Below are 20,370 nucleotides of genomic sequence, written 5' to 3'. Positions count from 1 at the left end.
AGCAATAGCAGCATTATCCCAATTATATACATCACCAACTGGATACTCTAAGACTTATTTACATGTCTGTTGCTTTAATAAAAAGAATCATGGAACAGGAGTCCTGTAGTTAAACACAGTTATGAAAATATTAACAGGGTATGGTAGAAAATCTTGACACCAAACAAAAAACTAAAATAAGCAATGGCTTTGATAATTCTTAAGAAAAAAAGAATGTTTTTAATGGACTAAACAGGAGAAACTAACTACCTCACGGTGCGATGTCTGAATGTTGCGAGTCTGTTTTATGGCCTCTTCATAACGAGGAGGATCTTTTGTCTTGGATACTGCGTTGTTGAAGAGGGATTGTTGAACAATATAAGGCTGGGCTTGAGACGGAGAGCCAGGCTGTGTGAAATAACAAAATTATGACTAAACAATACGTTCTAGTGAATTCAAGATGTATCAAGTTCTATAGATTATACTATTTTGTCGTACCAATCTACGTATTTACAAATAACAATAGCACAGGTAATCAGAGGGATAAAGTAATAGTTTCTTTCTCTCTTTCTCACACATACATACATATATGCATTATTAAAATCTACAAAACATTATTCCTCCTTGAGTGAACTACAGTATGTACATAGTCACATGTTATTTAAGAATAATAATATAAAACTGAATTTTATGGAACATTGTTGGGCTGATCTTACCTTATTGGGAGTAGCAGGTCCATTCTGCACAGAGGGAACCTGATTACCACCAGTGTGAATGTTAGAGTTTGATGTTTTATTAATAAAAGATTGTGAAGGTGTTGTAACTGGTGCAGTCTGATAGGAAAATACTGTATTTGATGTGGTAGGTGGAAAAACCTGTAAAGGAATAATATATCAGTCTTAGGTTGTGCGTTGCGTTTTTTTTAAATTAAATTCACTGGGTAAATGACATTAATAAAGTTTAAGACTTTTTTTAAAATACTTGCTTGCTTAAATTCCCTATTAAGGGAGTGTTATTTGTACTGATTTTTCCCTCCAGTGGAATAATTTGTTAATCTAGAACAATTACTCTTTGAAAGAAACTTTGTGCTGTGACATGTTTTCATTCAACTAAAAATATTTTCCTGCAATTTTCCAGGAAGCAGGAGGAAGTGTAATAAAATTTTTCCGAAATACATTCAGAAGAGTATGGACAGTATGCATGACTTCCCCACCTAGTGGACAATTAAAAAATTAACTTATTTCTGGCCTGATACAAACTAGCATATGTATCCACACTTGTCCTATGCTGCCTGTTTTAAGACAGAATGGTTTGGCTTGTGCTATGTAATTCTCATTTATTTTAACTACAGATATCTATGAGTAGTGAGGGAGAGGCAAAAGATACAACTGATGAACTTGGGTATCAACTGTATATTTGGTTACTGGTATATAACTATAACCTTTTTATTTCTTCAACTGATAGTCCATACACTCATTGCAGATGATTCCAAGCAGTATCCTACTTCTCATATTTTTAAGTTAAAGGGAGACGAAGAGGAGCTATGTATGTATGAATGAATAAGACTGTTCTTTTAAATTCAGTATCACTCCCAGATACCTTTGTGACAAAGGTGTGACAAATCTTAGATCAGGGATGGAGATAAAGCTAGGACAAGATTTGTGGAGCACAGTCTGAATACCAAATGAAGTCTGCTGTGAGAGGGCTTAATACAGTTTTTGTTAGCCACCTGGATCATCTGTGTGAAAACTGTTGTACTTTCCAGCTGTGTACCACTGAGGTGAATGGCTATGGAGATGTCTCCTTATTACTGAATGAATTGAAGAACAAGGGCCATGTGGCAGCTAGAATGTGAAGAGACACCTCGAGTGTGTAGGAGAAAATAAATGGAATAATCAGCTGATTTGCATAAAAATCAGAGCTACCTGAGAAAGTCTACATGATTCAAGGGAAACCAGTTCTGGAAAACAACTGGTTATGGAGGTGATCACTATTAGGAAGACCAACTTCACTAAAAAGTGTTAAATTAGTAAGTAGCATTACTCACTCACAGTTCATTAGCTCAGTCTGCCTGCTGAAATATCCAAGCCTCATGAAATGCAAACAGCAGACAGGTAGATCTAATGCTGAATGCATGAAGACTCTCCTGATCTATTGTATCACATCAGTATTTTACATTCTGATGTAAAAAACCAGTGCAATTACACCATCTCGTTTCCTGAGTAAAAGATGGCAGTAGATTGTGAGAAAAAAAGCTAAGATAGGCTGGCTGTTCAGCTCCAGGATAGCCAGATGCAGACTAAAGTCTGCTGGGAACTATGTGGTCTCCATGACAACTGATCTGAATAGGGTACCAGAGGGTGCAATTCTTGGTTATTCCCTGCAATCATTTCAAGGAACTTCTAGACAGCAGAGGAGGCAAACTGCAAGTCTCTGGCACAAGTACACGCCTCAGGATGACCAGAGAATTTCTATATGGGACCTGTCGAATTAACAAGATAAGATTAGCCCCTCACCAAATCCCAGAGAACCTGGATGAAATCTGGTTTTTGGATATATGTCAGTTTTGACTTCTGTAGGATAACCTCAATGTCCATGAAATTAAACAGATTGAACAAGCAGTCTGAAGAGTGATGATGCTCATTTAGTTGTGTTCCCCTTTATTAGCCAGCTGTCTAGAGAATGGCAGGGCATAATCATACATCTTCTAAGATAAATTCTTATCTGGAACAAGAGCTTTAGCAGAAGCAGATTAGAGGACACTGTACAGGTAGAAGCCCGAAATCACATCAGAATGTGGGTTTTATGATGCAGTTTTGTAAACTGAAATACAAATTCTGAAGGCTGAGATACTTTGTAACAGTTACATAACATACCGTAAAAATTACCATCTTCATCTTGAAATTTCAGTTGTTCCTGAATTATCCTTTCCTTAGGGCAGGCTGAAAAACGTTGTTCTCCTAAGTGATAGGAGCCTTAGAGTCAATAGCACTGATAAGGAAGCAATAAAGGTCAAAGACCAATCTCCGAGTTCCTAGTAATAGAAGTCAGCCTGGAAGAGGCTCAAAGGAGGAGAAAGCCTTTTCTCTTGTGATGACTGGTGCTGATGGGTTGATATCAGTTACCAGATGGACACGACTGGATCGGCACTCACAGCTGTGCATCCAGTGCTGATGAACATAGGGTTTGGAATGGGAAATTTCAGAGCTGATTGTTTTGAGTAGAGAGGAAAAGAAGGATCTCTCTCAGAATCTATTCCCTGCATTCCTCAGGAAGAGATGTACCATAGGTGTGGTGGGATTTTGACTCACTGGAATTGCTATCCTCAGTATCTGAGTCCATAGCTTTCTTCCTAAGTAAGGATGAAATCAACAAGGAAAGTAGGAAAACTAAAAGGAACTCCTATAAAAGAATAAATCTCTGAAATCATAGGTAAAAGCTTTGTCTTAAGAACTGCCTACAAGAATCTTCCATTTTGAGCCAGTGGCAAATAAAAGAAACTGACTGGAATACCTGGTATACCACTTGTGCCAAGCATGAGGAAGAACGCAGTAAGAGTGGTGCCATAGGAGTACCATTAAGATAAAAAGTCTTTAGCCTTATGTATTTATTTGCAACTGAAAAATAAAGTCCTGCATGGACTAAAATTTTGTAAAGAGAAGGACTTACAAGCCCATTGTATCACACAGAAAATCATGGTACAGAGATGTTAGGCGACTTGATTGTTTATATATGACGCAGATGACACATAAAAGATTCTAAAAGTACTGCCTAGAATTAGATTACACAACTATTTATCGTAATGCTTATTGCTATCCACAAACCTTTCTGATTTGTTGGGTCTGACCAAGTGCATGCTGCGTGATGGTATTTTGTTTTGATTGTGGAGTATGCATCTGAGGTGCTGTCTGGACCAGGCCAGAGGAAGAAATAGGAGCAGGTATTTGTGATGGGGTCTGTATTCCAGCTTGTGATTGAGCCTAAAGGATGAAGATAAAATATTTGCATTATTCGTATCTCACAGTAAATTACATCATGTAAAAATCTATTGCATAGATTATGCAGAATAGCAATAGCATATATTCTGGGAAGGATGAGTGTGAACTGTGTATAGCAGACAAAATTTTTAGTCTGTTTGGTACTGGTGAGTTCCCAGCTAAAAGGTGGTGGTTATTTTGCCAACAGAGTTCAAAAAAGATAAAGACAAACTGGAGAGGGTCCAGTGGAGAGCAATGAAAATAGTAAGAGATAGAGCGAGCATAACCAGTAAGAAAGGACTCTAAGAACTGAGTTTGAGTAACCAGAAAGACAAAACTGATGATGCAAGAAAAGTTGTTTTTTAGAAGATCATAGTAGTTTTCAATGGCCACTGAAAGGCAAGAAGCGTGTCTAACCTCAGGAAAGACAATTTTAGCTGGTAGTTAGGAGAACTTTCTGCAGTATCAGTGAAGTGAAATACCAGAACAAGCTGCTTAAGGTTGTTGCAGAATTCTAGCAGGATTTTAGAACAATTTAGACAAAGATCTGTCTGGATGCGTAGCTACTAGGAATAGCTCTTTTACTGTGGACTGTGGGGCCCATCCCCATCAGAATTTTACAGCCCTCACAGGTATTGCTAAATATGATGGTGCACATGCTAGCACCAAAGCCTAGGCCCACAACATGCCACAACAGCCACGTAGACACTGGAGCTGAAAGAATACTTTGCTGGCACAATAACCATGTGGGTGGCAGGGGATTTCATCTAGCTATGTCCCAATAATGCCACTGGGAAGTACATGCTTAATTCTACCTTAGAGCAACAGGTTAAACTGTTTCAGCTTTGTCAGATTACTCTTATACCTCTTCATTTATAACCTATCTTGGTTTATGCTGTATTTATTCACTGTTTTACTACCTATAATCAGCCTAGAAATAATATTTGTGTAACCATGGTTTCTTTTTATAGCTCCACTAGAGTTCTACAACCTAGCATTCACATTTTTAAATATAATGAGCCATCACCACACAAGAAAGTTCAAACACACATTTTGCAAACGGGTATACCTCAAAATAAAGTACTGGGTTTGTAGCTCTCTATTACAATTTGGAGTTAACAAAATGGTGGTATATGCTGATATAAATCAAAACCAACTCTGCATGGAGGCAGTACATGGTAAGACAATTTTCAGGAAGGAGTATCTGGGAACAAAAGTCGCAAAGAAAGCAAGTACTAGAAGAAGTTATAAAGAGATTGGCTCTTAAGTTTTTCTACTCTTTTCCCTAAAGCAGAAACAGGCTAAACCTGATTTTTAAGTTAATCTTACAAGGAGCACATTTACCTATTTATACTAAATTATGCAAATAGTGCCATGCAGTTTACATGATGAAAAATAAAAACACCCTTACCTGCAACTTTATATTTCCAACTGGTAGCTGCACCGCAGTGGTAGAATTCGGTCCCTGGATAGATAGTGGAAGGAGCAGCTGTGCAGTTCCTTGGGTAGTTAATAAAGCTTGAGGCTGGGCAACAACTGCAGTTTGTGGCTGCCTCTGAGGATTAACATAAAATTGAGAAATGGCATTCTGAGGTTCAGCTTTGGCCACAGGTATCTCCTGCTTGATAACAACCGCCTTTTTGGCAACTGGATTCTGGCCACTAGTATATACCGATTGTCCTAAAGAATGACTAGCTACAGGTACAGATTGACTTGTACTAGAGCAGTCAGTAAGAGCATTTTCATCTTTGATAGCAGCACTGAATTGTTTCTGTTCCAAAGCAGCTGAGTTACCAGAAGTCTGAGACTGTTGCTGTTGTCCCCGTTTTTCAACCTCAAGTTGCATTTTCAATACTTCCACAAGTTTTTGCTCTTGTTCCAGTTTCCTTTTGAGCTCTTCAATCTGCTTTTCTTTTTCTTGAAGCTTGCGGTCCTTTTCTGCTACATCAAACTCCATGGCTGAGATGGTTCCACTACTGCGATTCTGATTATCGTCACTCATATTTGCTCTTAGTGGTGAAGTACTTAAGAACTGGGATGGTGACATCATGGTCATCATTTCTGTGAAAGTATCTGCCATACTAGTATCATCTGTGCTTAGACTAGATTGTTCTGAAGGAGAGGGAGATATAGGCAAAGGAGAGCTAATGTTTTCAGTATTTACTACTTTGCAGCCAGATCCAGTAGATGTTTTTTCTGGAGGAAAGCTGGATATCGTATTAGCCACTGGTTTATTTAGTGTTGCAACAGGAAATGCCACAGTCACTTCCCCAGTGCTACCTGTGGCCCCAGTAGAAGTGGTTACTGTAACAGAGCTACTAATAGCAACTCCATTGTTATTAAGATCTTGATAGGGTTTCAGACGCTCAATAAGATCTGTTTTTGTTCCAGACACTGGTAATCCCCTCAATTTCAACTCCATTTTAAGCTCCGCTACCTGAAATAAAATAAAACACGATAATAATAATAAAAAAAAATTACTTATACACATTCTACCTTATTACACCTTAGTAAGAAAAATTATTTTTCAACATATTCTCTAGTTATTACATCTCTGGGTTCTGACAGCGTGCATGATCCATGAGCACGTTTCCATGACCTGCTACTTACTTTCACTGTTTAAGTAGCCAAAACCTTAATAGTGTTCAGTTGTACAATGAATAGTAGCAAAGTTATGCTGATTTTTCATAAATATTCAAAATGGGAAAATGAACATACAGCTCCAATTCTGGGCTAAAAACTTCTGAAGCAAACCTATAGATGATGGTAGCAGTGCAGATAAAAGCACTGAACACTAGCACACTGAAGCCCTTTGCTACACTATCAAGACAGATAGATCAATTTCTGAGAAATTTTATCAGGTTAGTTGGATGATTCAATAGACCCATCAAACACAAAAGATCCTCTCTGTAATTAGCAACTGAATAGTTACAGCTATGTGCCATCTGGGTTTCTTTTACAAACATAAAAAATATAGGCAGTCAAAATTAATCTAATTTCTGATATAAAAATGTTCTCAATTTTCCAATAAGCTTACAAAGTGAAGTACAAATGTGTTGAGTGTAAATTAATTCTGTGCTTCAAAATATCAATTAAAAAAGAACAGTCACAATGAATGGCTTCTGTTTATGATATACATACACCGCATCTAACTGTAGCATGTTTGGGCTATATATATGTTAGAATCAACTCTAAAAGAATAAAAGGTAGTGACCTCAGTAATATTTCAGTACTTTGCCAGTCTAGAATTTTAAATTATAGGTCTTCAGGATTTGGAAATGATGAAAAGTCACAGCAATCCATTTGCCTAACATCTGTAAGAACCACAGCAATTTTATGTTAAATAACTGTCTACCTAACAGTGATTATCAGCTGTTTCCCCCAGTCTGGTATCCTCTACGCTTGCTTGAGAGTGCATTCCAATTTGTCTGTTTTTCAACAATGCATTTCTGAATTCTTAATCAGAACTGATTTAGATGATTGAGTGTTAAAACCACTACCAGCAGGTCTGCAAGTATGGCTTATGTTACTGTTACCACATTAGCAGGAACATCAATAAATTATGCAGAAATGGGTAAGTGAACAGTTTTAATCACTGCAAAGCACAAATTCAGATACTAACTTAAATATCTTAAAAAGTTAATAGTTAATAACCTAAAGTTTGAAAAGCTTATTTCACACACTGTTGTTTGAATTGCATTTTATAGACTTGTTTCATATTAAAAGATTGGCTTTAACTGACAACAATACATTACTGTCTTGAGAATCTGATCTTCCAAAACCTCTTTTTTATCCCTTCAAGTCTAAAACAATACTCACTCCCATCCCTCAGAAACCCAACACCTTGGTAAAGGAAAGGAGAAATGAATGAACTGCTCAATAGATGTCCCTACTCCTCTGCTTGGGTTTGGCACATTCGTGTAGTTGATTGAAAGGATCAGAATGCAAACCCCCTCAAGCTTCTTCAGATTCATTTTCATTAGGTCCCTCACAGTATTAATTCCTCTTAATGTATTTCTGAAGGAGGAAAATCCTATCCAATGCCTTCATATCACAGTTTAAACAGAGTTTACACAGTATAACTTCAAGAAGCTTTTATGAAATTTAGTGTTCATTTTCAGATAACGTGTTGAACTCTCGTAAGAAGATCTCTTATTTTCTATTCTCTTTTACTAGTGTTATTTCTGTGTCGGCTTTATAGCAGTGACCTCTCTAAATATGTTATTACTAGGCATCTTTTAATTTATACTGCTTAAATAAACCTCTTCATTGATATACTAAAATTGTCATGAGGAAGTTACTGTTCATGAAGTGCACTTTACAGTTTACCCAAGGTATCAAATTATGTACCTATACAACCTGGCTGAAATTCTTCTTCCTCTTCTAATTCTTTGGGAAAGAAATGTCATTTCTAGAATATATACATGTGAGGAGGCTAAATCAAAACAAATATTTAAGTCCAGAAGAGTTGTGTATGAAAAGTTTACAACCTTATTCTAAACAGTTAAGAGAAAAGTACAGTTTTCATTGGTAAATAATATCTGGGCTTATTCTTGACAGTAACAGTTTGCAAGTTATGACCTATAGTGATGCACAGGAACGGACAAATCCCTCTTATTTTTTACCTTCAAGTCATCCAAGCTTGAAGGTAGAGGTCCTGGTTTCCGGCTAGGAATATTACTATTCTGTCTTGGTGAGCTGGCAGCTGATGTTGGTGTACTGTTATTCAAAGTATTCAGTGGCGTATTCCCGTTGTTATTCTGTTTGTCATTCAGTGGCCTTCAAGTGATAAGAAAAAGGGGGACAATAAGGTCAATGCTAAATATATTATGTTTTCAATCAAGAATCTGTGATTCTGAATCTAGTGTCTATCAAGTTAATGAACAAATTAATTTTTTTTTTACAAACGCATATTTAACATAAAACATTACCATTAAATATTTTTAACAGAATAGCACAGAGAAGAAAACAAGAGTAGTATGTTGATATTTTATTTTCTCTTCAGTTAAGCGTACTAATTTATGCTTCATAGTTTTTATTATTGTCATAGCATCCCTGAAGGATACTATGGACTGCAGAATCAGTTTATACAAATTAATCATCAGCTAAGGCAACTAGTTACCTTTTTGTTTGACATAAATTAAAAAAACCCACAATATTGAACTCTCATGTATTAACCCTACATACACGTACAATGTTCATACATAGTCAGGACTGATGTGAAGGCAGTTTACTCTGAAGATGATGCATTTTTATCAGCTGTACTCATATGAAGAATCTCATACAAGGATCTCAAAATAATTGTAAAAAAAAATTAAAAATGCCATCATTTACACTAGGTACCATAAGTCAGCTCTTTCATTTCGTTCAACTGATTTATGAAGAAACGTTTCTGAAATGTCAGTAAATGGAACATAAGAAGCGTGGGTAAGCAGGCAGAAACATTTCTAGTCCAAATGTTAGGATACATGGTAATTATAAATATAACCACAGATGGTATCTTTAACTTTTCTAGCCTCACTTGCTGAGGAAAAATAACTCAGTGAAAACTCATTTTAAAAAAAAACAGGGTTGTGTGACTGTGGCATGTTACACTGTAAGCACTTCTAGGAAAAGATTGGTCTTAGATGGTGAGAATGAAACTGCAGATAGTCAGCTTCTTATTCTGCTATATGGTGCTGGCAACTCTTTAAAGATTTATTTTTCTGACTGCTTCAACCTATAAATCGTAAAGTGTACTTCTCACTGTTAGAAGTGCTAAAGATCAACACTGATGAGGAACTCATATAAGCATTAGAGATGAGGCTACGAACAATATACAAATTTTACCTACTTCAAAATGACTGTTTCTTCTTATTTGTAAACTGCAAAAATGTGGTCTGTGAAACTGATGTAAAAAGACAAAAACACAACAATAGTGCATGTCTTTGTAAAAGCCATCGTCTGTAAGCTTCTCTTCTGCTCTGCCTACCTATGTCATGTTAGAGTGAAAATGGTGTCAAAACTTTCCTGCTTTTGCGTAAATGCTTTTGAGTTTCAAATATGCATCTGGTTGGAAAAAATGCATCTGACAGGTAGGAGGTTCTGTTTCCATGTCACACAAAAATAACCAGGACCACTTAAAGGCTTATCAGACTTCAGGAGTATTTTAACAGGAGAACCACCTCATCACCTTGTTAGATGAGGCAAGTAATACCCACAGTGATGCACGCTGCCATTTAAGTTTTCTTGGGTTCCAACCGCCTCTTAACATTTGCAAAACACATTTACTTCTAAAGCACGAAGTCTATAACTGCTGTATATTTAAAGGACACAAATAATGCTTCACATACTTCAGCGGTGCAGGTAGAATTGTCTGGTAGTTGTAGTGTTGTTGCTGTTGGCTCAGGATCTGCAGCTGCAAAAACAGTTGCTGCTGTTGTAGCAGACGAGCATAGTTGGAGTCCATTTGTGGTTCATTTTTCTCACCTTTCTGATCAGGTGGAATATATTGATGATACTTCAATTTTTTCACCCTTGGCTTAGGTTCTTTACACTTCTTGCTCCGATGCTTATCATTTGGGTTCTTTGGGTGGCTTTGCTGTTTATGGATGGTAAAGATTGAAACAACTATAATAGACATTTCATTTTCAAGCAATTATGCAAGGTACAAAGATAAAGCGTACAGGAGCACATTTACTGCAGAAGAGTTGCTGAATACAATTATCCGGGCAAACCTGCCCAAAAGGATCGCTTACCATCCTTGAAAAGTTAACATACTCTAGCTGGCTTACACTGTGCACAAGAAGGGGTCATCAAATCGCAGTTCGTGAATGTTTTTTTAATAGATGGCACAAAGGAAGCTAGGGATTTTGCTAGTCATGACCTGTCATTGCAAAGAGGCATTCTTCTTAAACAGGTAAGTTAAAGCCACTTAGCACTTTGTACAAGTAAAACCTAGGATCTTAAAGTCTGTCTGTAAACACTTGCAGGTCAGAAGTACTTACAGGTCTAGATTAAAAGCATGGACAAGACAGTCCCGTAAATTATAGGATTACTCTTATGAAACTTTCAGCAGTATCCTTATTAGCAATACCTGCACATGTGGTAAAACCCTCTTCCTTTACAAGCTCTTTGAAATTATTTTGAGTGAAAAGTTGAAGGCAGTTACGTAGTCATACAGAAGGTATCAAAGCAGAAATCCTGTGTTGATCCATGCACATTTATTACACAGATAGCCTGTTTTGGAGGATATCTGAATTTGTCATTAAGGTCCTGCATTAAGTAAGCTGGTACAAGTCCAGTGATTTCACTGGATATAGCCAAATTTATATTAGAAATTGACTACTAGAGGTCATCCTTGCAAATTTAACCGAGAATTAATTTCATGGAGTTAGGTAGAAGTCTACATACACATACAATCATTACATACAATCATTACACAGCTTTGACCTTTGACAAAGTTCCTGAAATGAAATATTATAGACATCTTCTAACACAACCCCCTCTCTAATCGTATTTGAAAAAGTTTTCCATGCTGCTGGCTAGGTCAGTGCAGACAAGAGAACTGAGTATGTTTTTCTGATATTCAAATACAAGGATACAGTAACTTCTCTCACACAGTGTGTTCTGCTTATACAATAAATGAACTAAGAAAATAGTTGTGGAAAAGGAGCAATACTGTTCACCAGTTTGGTTATAGGTAGACTATGAATGCGGTTGCCTCTGTTCCTATTAAATTATTCTCCATACAAAAGTAGATGAGAAAAGATTAATTTCACCAATAGAAAGTAGAAACTCAATATTGCAAAAACCTATTGTCCTTATTTCTTAAAAACTTCTATAGCAATGTAATGCATAATTCTGCTGGACCTCTTGAAGTAATGAGCCAGTACCTACAAGTGTTAATGGCTGATCTTGGCATACAAAAACTTTCAGTCAACAACCCAGTATGTTCTCCTGAATACTAATAAAACTTGTTGTTAGTTATAGGCACTATGAGGTTACTCATGTATTTTTTCATTAAATATAGCATTGGAAAAGGACACAGATTAAGAACATAGTCCTCGGATGCCATTATTACAGATACCTACCTTTACCAACGTTGGCCCAGGCTTTGCTGCAGATACAGTATTTGTGGTGAGGGTGGTTGTAGCAGTAGAACGTGTAACGTGCTGTTCGATTGTAGAGGGAGTTTTGAGTAATTCAGGAACTGGAGAGGTTAAAGGTGGATACTAGCATTAAAAAAATATAAGGAGAAAGAGAAACATTAAAAACATCCACCATCTGAATAATTGAAAAAATATGAAAAGGTTAAGACAATTTACTATCATGTCAAATTCACAAAATTTTTTTAGGAGAAATGGTGAAAACAGGACTCTTTCGTGTACATTTTGGCACGCTGCAAATATAGCAAATAAGATAAACTGGTTTCTTACCTTGACTTCCTAGTTTGCATTTTAACTACTGCATGTAAATGTATCCAAAATCTGTTTTTACTAATACAGGATTTACTTCTAGTTTCACCAAAGCAAAACAGTAATTGATTTTAGTATCAATTTTTGTAGTATATCATTGTTAGCAATTGTTAGCAGAGAGACCACCATTTGTTATTACTCTGCTTTAAGCAACATTAAAATTTAACTCTAGACACACTACACGTATACTGAAGCAGCCTACTGAAGTTACAGAAAACACTGCTTTATTATTATAGAATTAAGGCCTTCACTATTTTGTCTGTGAAGTCAACAAAGAGAATCTTACCACCCAAACTAGACTATCAGAAAAACCTCTCATGAAGGTCAAACATCGACATAGAAAAACGAACTCCTTGTTTCAGAATGATCATGCAGCAGCAGAGCAGATGTATTTTGGAGACAGCTTTCTATTGTATTTTCATGGCAACCACACCTTTGACTGTGCCAGGAGGTGCATTTCTTCTGTATTTGACTGCCAGCACAATTATATTACTGTGTAGGTATAATCCAGTAGCCTGAATTTTACTGAGTTTGTTCCCTTGCTGTTACAAACATCCTGTGTGTAATTTCTTCTATAAACTTAAGAAATTCCATATAGGCTTAGGACTTTTTTATTATTATTCGTTTCCTGGCACCACTACGCCCACCAGAAAATTGCCAAAAGTTTTCCTACATAATAACCAAACTTCACTGAGCTTAACTTTGTCCTATCAATTTTTTCCTGTGCTGAAATTGTTTTCTCATTTAAAACCTATTTCCTTCTGTAGTGAATATCCCTCTGATGAGATATAGACTCTGTACATAAACAGATCTCAGCCCTTGTTTTTCTAGCTACACAAATGAATTTTTATTCTTTTCTCATAAAAGAGATTTTTCATTCTCTGATCATCCTTTCCTGTTTGTGTTACAGTTTCGGATGTAAGTAACGGGAAATGTATAGGATATTCCATAGGGGGTCTCACTGGATCCTTACAGTGGCATTAACACTCTACTGGAATCATCTCTTCTGACATACTTGCAGTTTTACACAGGAAGTACACAGTAGCTCACAGTCACTTCACTGCTGACCACTGCACCCCAACTGTCTTCCTCCTCAGTTTTCTCTTGAGTCAGAGTCCCCAGGTTTCCACATTTCTTTTACATGGGAAGGAGAGATGATGTGTATTTTTCTTTTTAAGAACTATTCCATTCTATTGGAATTCCATTTCTCTCCTAAAAGCCAAATCAATGAGTTCCTTCTGCATAACAACAATCCAACTCTGTGCTGACTATGCCTTCCAACTTTCATATGTGACCCATTCTTATGTCAAGGTTGTTAATGGTAACATGAAACCAGAATGTCCCCAAATCAACTCCTGCAGAGAACTATTACCAACTTCCTTTCAACCCAATACGTCCCTCTTTCTGTCTCATCTCTGCTAATCTCCTTCTCCAGTTTTGCTAGTGTTTAATACCATGCAGTATTAAATCTGGACAGATGAGATCAGTTGTATTTCCATTGTTTAAGAAAGCAATTAGATCATCTACTACAATATTCCTTTTATAAAAGCCCATCCATTTCCCTTATATTCCTATCAGTAAATATCCTTTTTCTTCAGAATACATTCTAAAACCTTGCATTTTAATTAAGAATAGAATGGGTACTTCTCCCTAATTCATTTCTTCCTGTACTCTACTATTCTTCCATGAGATTGTACCACAAAGGACTTAAATCAGTTTGCTAAAATTACTTGGTAAACATTTTGCAACTTTATGTCCTGGTTCTTTTGTATTTCTGGACGGCAGTTACCAAGCTGCCAGTCTGCATGCACTAAGCTCTCTGACTTTGCTTACAATTAAATTATAATAGTTTTCCCTTCTATCTCTGTGTTTCTTTTATACATTTTGCTGCATTTCCAACCGTCAGCTGCCAACAGGTGTAACCTATCTAAACTGTATAGTGGTTTTGATCCTTCCATAGTGCAGCCATCCAGAGGAAAAGCTCCTGATACTGCCTTACTAAATTGCAAGATTTAGTATGCCGTGCCTAGTCACTGAAACATTGCACGCATGCCTGTCTTGGGGTTGTGTCAGTTTATGGTGGCAGGCTAAAGATATAAATGCCTCTATTTTTATATCCAACTTTCAAAGTGTTTTCTCTGGAAAGCATCCGATATCTACACAGTATCTGCTATTTGCTGGACTTGCATAAGAATTGGCAGGGGTCTTTAGAGGGACTTACCCTTTAAAAAAGGGTTCTGGATGCTGTATTCCAACGTATTGCACTCCTGTTGCTATCAAGTTTAGAAGGCTTATTCTAGTTGTAGCAGTAACATTTAAAAAGCACTTAGTTTGTCTTTGAATCAAAGCGTCATGTACAGTATTACCATAAAGCACAGGAGAATGCTAATGATTTTCACTGGTTCTTAAATTTTCTTTTCCTGAAGTCCCATCTAAAAAGCATTTTAAATGTTTGATACTTCAGCTTATTCATTACATAATCCTTTACCATTCATCATTCTGACCCTTCTTGAACCCAAACAAATAACTTGGCTTCAATCATACTATTTAGCAACCCTTTATAGGCTATGAAAACAAGTCCATAATGACAGCACAACAAAACTCTTTAAAATGGAAAATTTAGTAACTTTCAAAAACAAACAAACAAACCAACCCCCCACCTCTTTAATTCATATTACTTGAACCTTATGGAGTTAAACATTCTCTTCTTGCTATAGAGTAAATAACTTTTTCCTTACATTAGTTGTTACCCTCAGCTACAAACGATTAATGGCTACATGAAATACAAATCTTTTTACAGACTTCCCAATTTTACCTACAAGTGTCAGATGAGGCAATGAATCATGCATCTCTCAAAAAACTAAATTAACAGATCTCAACTTCTTAACTTGACTACTTCATAAAGTAATGTAAAGATTATTTCCTTTGAACAGATCTTCTATTTCCAGTTACAGATAATATGATTTCTGGACCTTTTTTTCTAACTGCAAACAAGCATCCAGCAGGTCAACAAGCTACAATGAATATATTAAGAAAACAGTCATTATATTCTGTCTCATCAAGCAAAATACTTCAGCTGTTTTGAAGATAACTGTTTAATGTCTTCAGAAATGTGAACAACACAATTTGATCTGTTTAGAGTGGTGTGGTTAAAATGCCTAATCCTTACCAGATGCAAATACATCAGGTTAAAGCAAATTTTAGGTCATCAGTCAACGAGAGCTGAAGGTTCTCAAAGTTATGTTACATTCTCTGAGGCCTGGAAATGTGTGGAGGAGGAAGCCTTGAAGAGAACTGTGGCTGCACTCCACTGTTTTCAAAACATTCTTTGTATTTTATGTTGTAATAAAATGTAAAAGTTGTAAGAGGAAATTAAAAGAATGAAAGAGCAACTTCCCAGACACATCTCCTGTAGAGACATGCTGTGCTGTTATTCTTTATTTCAGAAGGAACAACAAGGTAAGCATCTGTTTTATTCTGCAGAAGAGCAGCTTCGCCTTTTAGATCTGCGCACAAAAGCGGCTCTAATATGTTATGAAATCCATAAGCAAAGGATTGAAGTCCTATCTGAAATGTTTTTTCAGTCAAGTTCAAATGCTCTGTTATTTTGTTGCTGCAATCACGTATCTATCTATCTTATGCTTCCTACTTGAAAAGCTTTCGGCGTGTATTGCTTTGAGTATTTTTATTTAACTCTCCATTAGAAACCCAAGTCTCTACTTAGGAATCTAATTTCATGTGGTTTGTTTTCAATTTATTCAACACAAATTACATTCTCTTGACATGAAACCCAATTCACATCTTAATCCGTATGTTAGGGAACAATGAAATAAAATGGATGTGCTGTACTTTGTGTCCAGCATTGTTTTTGAATTTGAACTTTGCAATACTTTTTCTATCTACTATAGTAATAAGAAAATCAAGGAGAGTAATTCCAGATCCTGAACTACTCAGTTGTCAAGTATGCATGGTCATTAAGACAATAACATTTTTGGAGCACAAAAAATACTTATCTCACATTTATACAGTAAGAACTCAATACTCAGTCCTGTCTTACCTTTTTTTCATGTCTTAATTTATAAATTACAGCACAGTTCCCTATGGAGAGCCCTGGCTTTGCTACAAATCCTCTGAGAGTTTAAGTATATAAAAAAATGCATTTTCCAAAAGAATGCTTAATAAAAAGACAAGCATGAAAATAATTTGAACTGCAAAGTTATGCATCTTTTTCTCCTTTGTGTAGTGGAGAAAGTGATGAAGGAACATTCGTAGGAAGTCCTCCTGAAAAAAATCCATTATACATTACAGTTGATCAACATAAACCTGAAGAATATTACCCATTTATAGTAGTACCATTCACATATTGGTCAAATTTTGATTATTTCTTAAATTCTTTCAAAATAAAGTATTTTCATGTTTGTGTTATACAGGCTAAACCAACTTGTTTTTACCAGGTACAGACTTGCATGAAATGAAACAAGTTAAAGTCCTAAAGCTTTTGAATTTCCATCAAATTCACACTTTCTGCTTAAAGAATACTGCTCAAATTAATACAAAACATTTCAGCTAATTAAACAAAAATGACAACATTACCGAAATTTCTGTGTTTGCTTATACAGAGGTGGTATATTGATACCAAGTATACAAAGCTGAGTGCAATATTATTAAACTGATATCATTTGTAAGTCACTTCATATATATAATACTGTGATGAAAACCCAAGTCTTTCCACTAAATAATCTATTGAAGTGTAAACATGGGTAGTATGGTAAAATGCATCAATCTGAAACAAATTATTTTTCTGTGATAATATAGCTGCTTTCATTTATGTACAACAGGAAAATGGGCTTTTTGGGAGAAACAGTAGTTCAGGATCAAGGACTTTTTTCTAGCATACACAATTGCTCAGCAGACATGCGTAAATTTGATTCAACAACTCATTTAGCATTGATACAAGGCAAGATTTTTGTTACTCTTCATTTCAACACATGAACACAAACTAATGGTTCCTCTAGGCAAGTATAAGCACAATTTGTCATTTACTTAGCTCTGTCAGTCTCAAATGAACAAGCTGTTAATGAGTGGAGATGAGTACTGTTAAATCTGGCTAGTTTGGAGTTTGCTGACCATTCAAGCTTGTTGCCGCTTGCCTTTCCCTCCACTGGAGCCTTAATTTGGGTCTCTTTCTCTAGCCAGAGATAAAGTTCCATGAAAGTTGCAGAAACCTAGTTAAAAGCAAAGCCTTCTCCTCTTAACTGGGCTTAAGTTAGTGAGTTTAAAATTACTAGCTGAGGTATGACAGAAAACATCATAAACAATCTATTTAAGCTAAACATAGTAACCTTTAAATAAATACATATATCTGATTAATGAATAAACTTACTGATTAACTCAAAGGTGAAGATAAAGACCTGTGAAGCAAGCGCTGTACAAGATATTCTAGAAAGCATCCAGATAACTATATGATTATGCATGTAACCCCGTGTTTTCAGTAGCTAATAGAAGATAAAAGAAATTCATTTGTAGCACATGGTGTTTGTTTCATACTATCATTACTGTTTTGGCAAATTGTTTTACATCAGCACTTTTATGATGTGTTTAAAGATAGGGTAGGCAATGTTACTGTCTATTTCAAATCACAAAATTAAATTGTTTTAAGAAGAGATCTCTTTCAAAACTCATTTTTGCAACTCTTGTGAAAACAAGTCAAGTGCTTTCATTCAAATCCACTGTTCTTTAAATCCTCACGCATTTAAATGCTCTACTATAAAGAGAACATTTTATCTGCCGTGGCAGACTTCGTTACTTTCCTTTCTTTGTAAGTAACTCGAGAAAATACTAAAAACCTCATAGAAAAATCAACATAAAGGTTATTTTCATTTCTTAAATAGTAGATTCTTTAGGCAGTATTTTAAAACTATAGGAGAGAACATTTAAATTATGTGGGAAACTTTATTTTTTATGGACTTTTCTGGAGATAATGGAACTGACGTCAACTGTTGTTGTTTCAGCTAAGTTCAATTCTAAACGAGTTCAAGACCTTGCCCAGAATGAAGACAGACATTAAGTAATCAATAACAGCTGGACTAAACCATGGATATGACCTTTTACACAACTTCTGGGAAAGCTGTAGATCTTCTGCGGGCCATAATGAATTTCAGTGAATTTATGGCTTTACTACAGTCTATGGGAATTTCATCATTGCCAACAGCTAAGCCAGGGTTCTAGTCTATACACTCTCAAACAGAAAATGGAGTCCCAGACACTCCTTTGCAACAGCAAATGTATTCATTCCATGTGAAAACTATGCCCCATTTCTATAGTGCCAGACCAAAAACCATACTATTAAGATTTTGTTTCAATATTTAAAAACTGTACCTGTGTTGACGTAGCAGCATTTGGTGTTATTGGTGATGGTGAATCACTTGGTTTTGGCTCACCAGGGGAAGCTGTTGAACCCTGGGATTCTTGGCTGGCTGGCTGATCTGGTGATAAAGCATCACTGCTGTCTTCATCAAATGAATAATCATCCAAAGCTTGAGGATAATTCTCTTGTCCAACTGCTAGAATGTTTACAAAGAAACAAGCAAAACAGTTTTTTTTTAGTTACACAAATTAAATTTAGACATTGGTGGCAGACTTAGCTAGAAAATTACCAGTTTTCAGCACAGGATAAACATCTGGTACATAAGTATTTTTTGTGTTTTTAATATAATGACAGCAGAAGTTGTTTTAATAAGAGATTAAAAGGTATGTTCAACATATGTGGAGTGCACACACACCTATGACAGATTGAGTAATGGCCACATATGTTTGATTATTTTGTAATAATTTTTGTTAAGAAACAAGTTTTTCAAAGACAGTATTATACTCCAACTATATAATTCTAACTTAGTTTCAAATAAAAATAGGATAACTTTAATTAAATGATGACAGAGTTTAGGAGTTAGAAGCTGAAGTAGCAATAAACTTTGAGTATGTTTTCTTCTAGTGAACTTTACCCCCAAGAGTCTAATTATTATTTTCCACAATGCCACATAGATAACAGATAGAAGCTGCAGGACTTTTACTTGCCTATAATAGCTTCTTTAACGCTGGAGTCTACAGGAAGAATATTTTTTTCTACCAGTTCCATAGGGCCAGGCCTCTGAGCAATCTTCTCATTCAGATCATCTGCCAACCGAGCTCTCTTCAGTTTCATCTGAGTGGCTTGTAGTGAAGGCTCTGCAAAGGTCTCTAAAAAGACATATTGATTTAAATATTCTGTTCCATCTTTTCTCCAATTTCAAGACAAACATTGTCTTGTCTTTGCAATAACCACTCCACTTTCTCAAAAGCAGGCAAGTATTATTCTGAAAATTCTCAAATTAATAAGCAAAAATAAGATTATATGAGTAGATGTTGTTCATCCCCATGATCATGTTTTCCTATAAATATAACCTCTTTTTTAACAGCAGTAATACTTTTGGTAAACATTTGTATAACGTCCAATAATAAAGCAGGGAATATAAAATAACAAGCGCTAATTATAATCTGAAGACAGCATTTGCTGCTCTGATGGTTTACCAGTGTGAGCTATGGTAAAGGTTAAATTAATCCATTGATTTTTGGATTCTCTGTTGACAAACATCTGTTCTGGTTAAAAAAAAAATTACCTTTAAAAATAGCTTCTAGCACAAATTTGAGTCTTCAAAATCATATTTCAATGAAAATATGGAGATAGGCTGTCAATATGGATGTGATCTATCAATATGGAGACTCCTATCTGGGTTTAGTATCCAAATGCATGTTTTGAAAACTAATGGCTATTAAACTGACTCGGATTACGGTTATTTGGCAATTTCTGTATTTGATAAGATTATGGTGAAACACAGTAATACAGCCCCATTCATAAAAAGACTATTGTTTCAAATGACCTGAGCAACAACGAAAATAACAAGGCAGGGTAAAAGTCAAGT

At 35.8% G+C, this 20,370-nt stretch overlaps 1 protein-coding gene across 1 annotated transcript; it reads right to left on the bottom strand.

Moving 5' to 3' along the window:
• Nucleotides 1–249: 249 nt before the first annotated feature.
• Nucleotides 250–19,648, bottom strand: MKL2 (MKL/myocardin-like 2; the record flags this gene model as incomplete). The annotated part of the gene is made up of 9 exons (XM_009587741.1): nt 250–387; nt 696–854; nt 3,804–3,959; nt 5,368–6,393; nt 8,582–8,735; nt 10,289–10,536; nt 12,029–12,169; nt 18,791–18,975; nt 19,487–19,648. Coding segments are annotated over 9 exons (2,369 nt in total), but the record flags the coding sequence as incomplete, so codon positions are not given.
• Between the last annotated feature and the right edge of the window lie 722 nt (nt 19,649–20,370).

Source organism: Fulmarus glacialis, unplaced genomic scaffold (genome assembly GCF_000690835.1).
Source record: "Fulmarus glacialis isolate BGI_N327 unplaced genomic scaffold, ASM69083v1 scaffold50531, whole genome shotgun sequence".
NCBI lineage: Eukaryota > Metazoa > Chordata > Aves > Procellariiformes > Procellariidae > Fulmarus > Fulmarus glacialis.
Note: the sequence above shows the minus strand (reverse complement) of the source record. Positions and strands in the feature narration are given on the sequence as shown.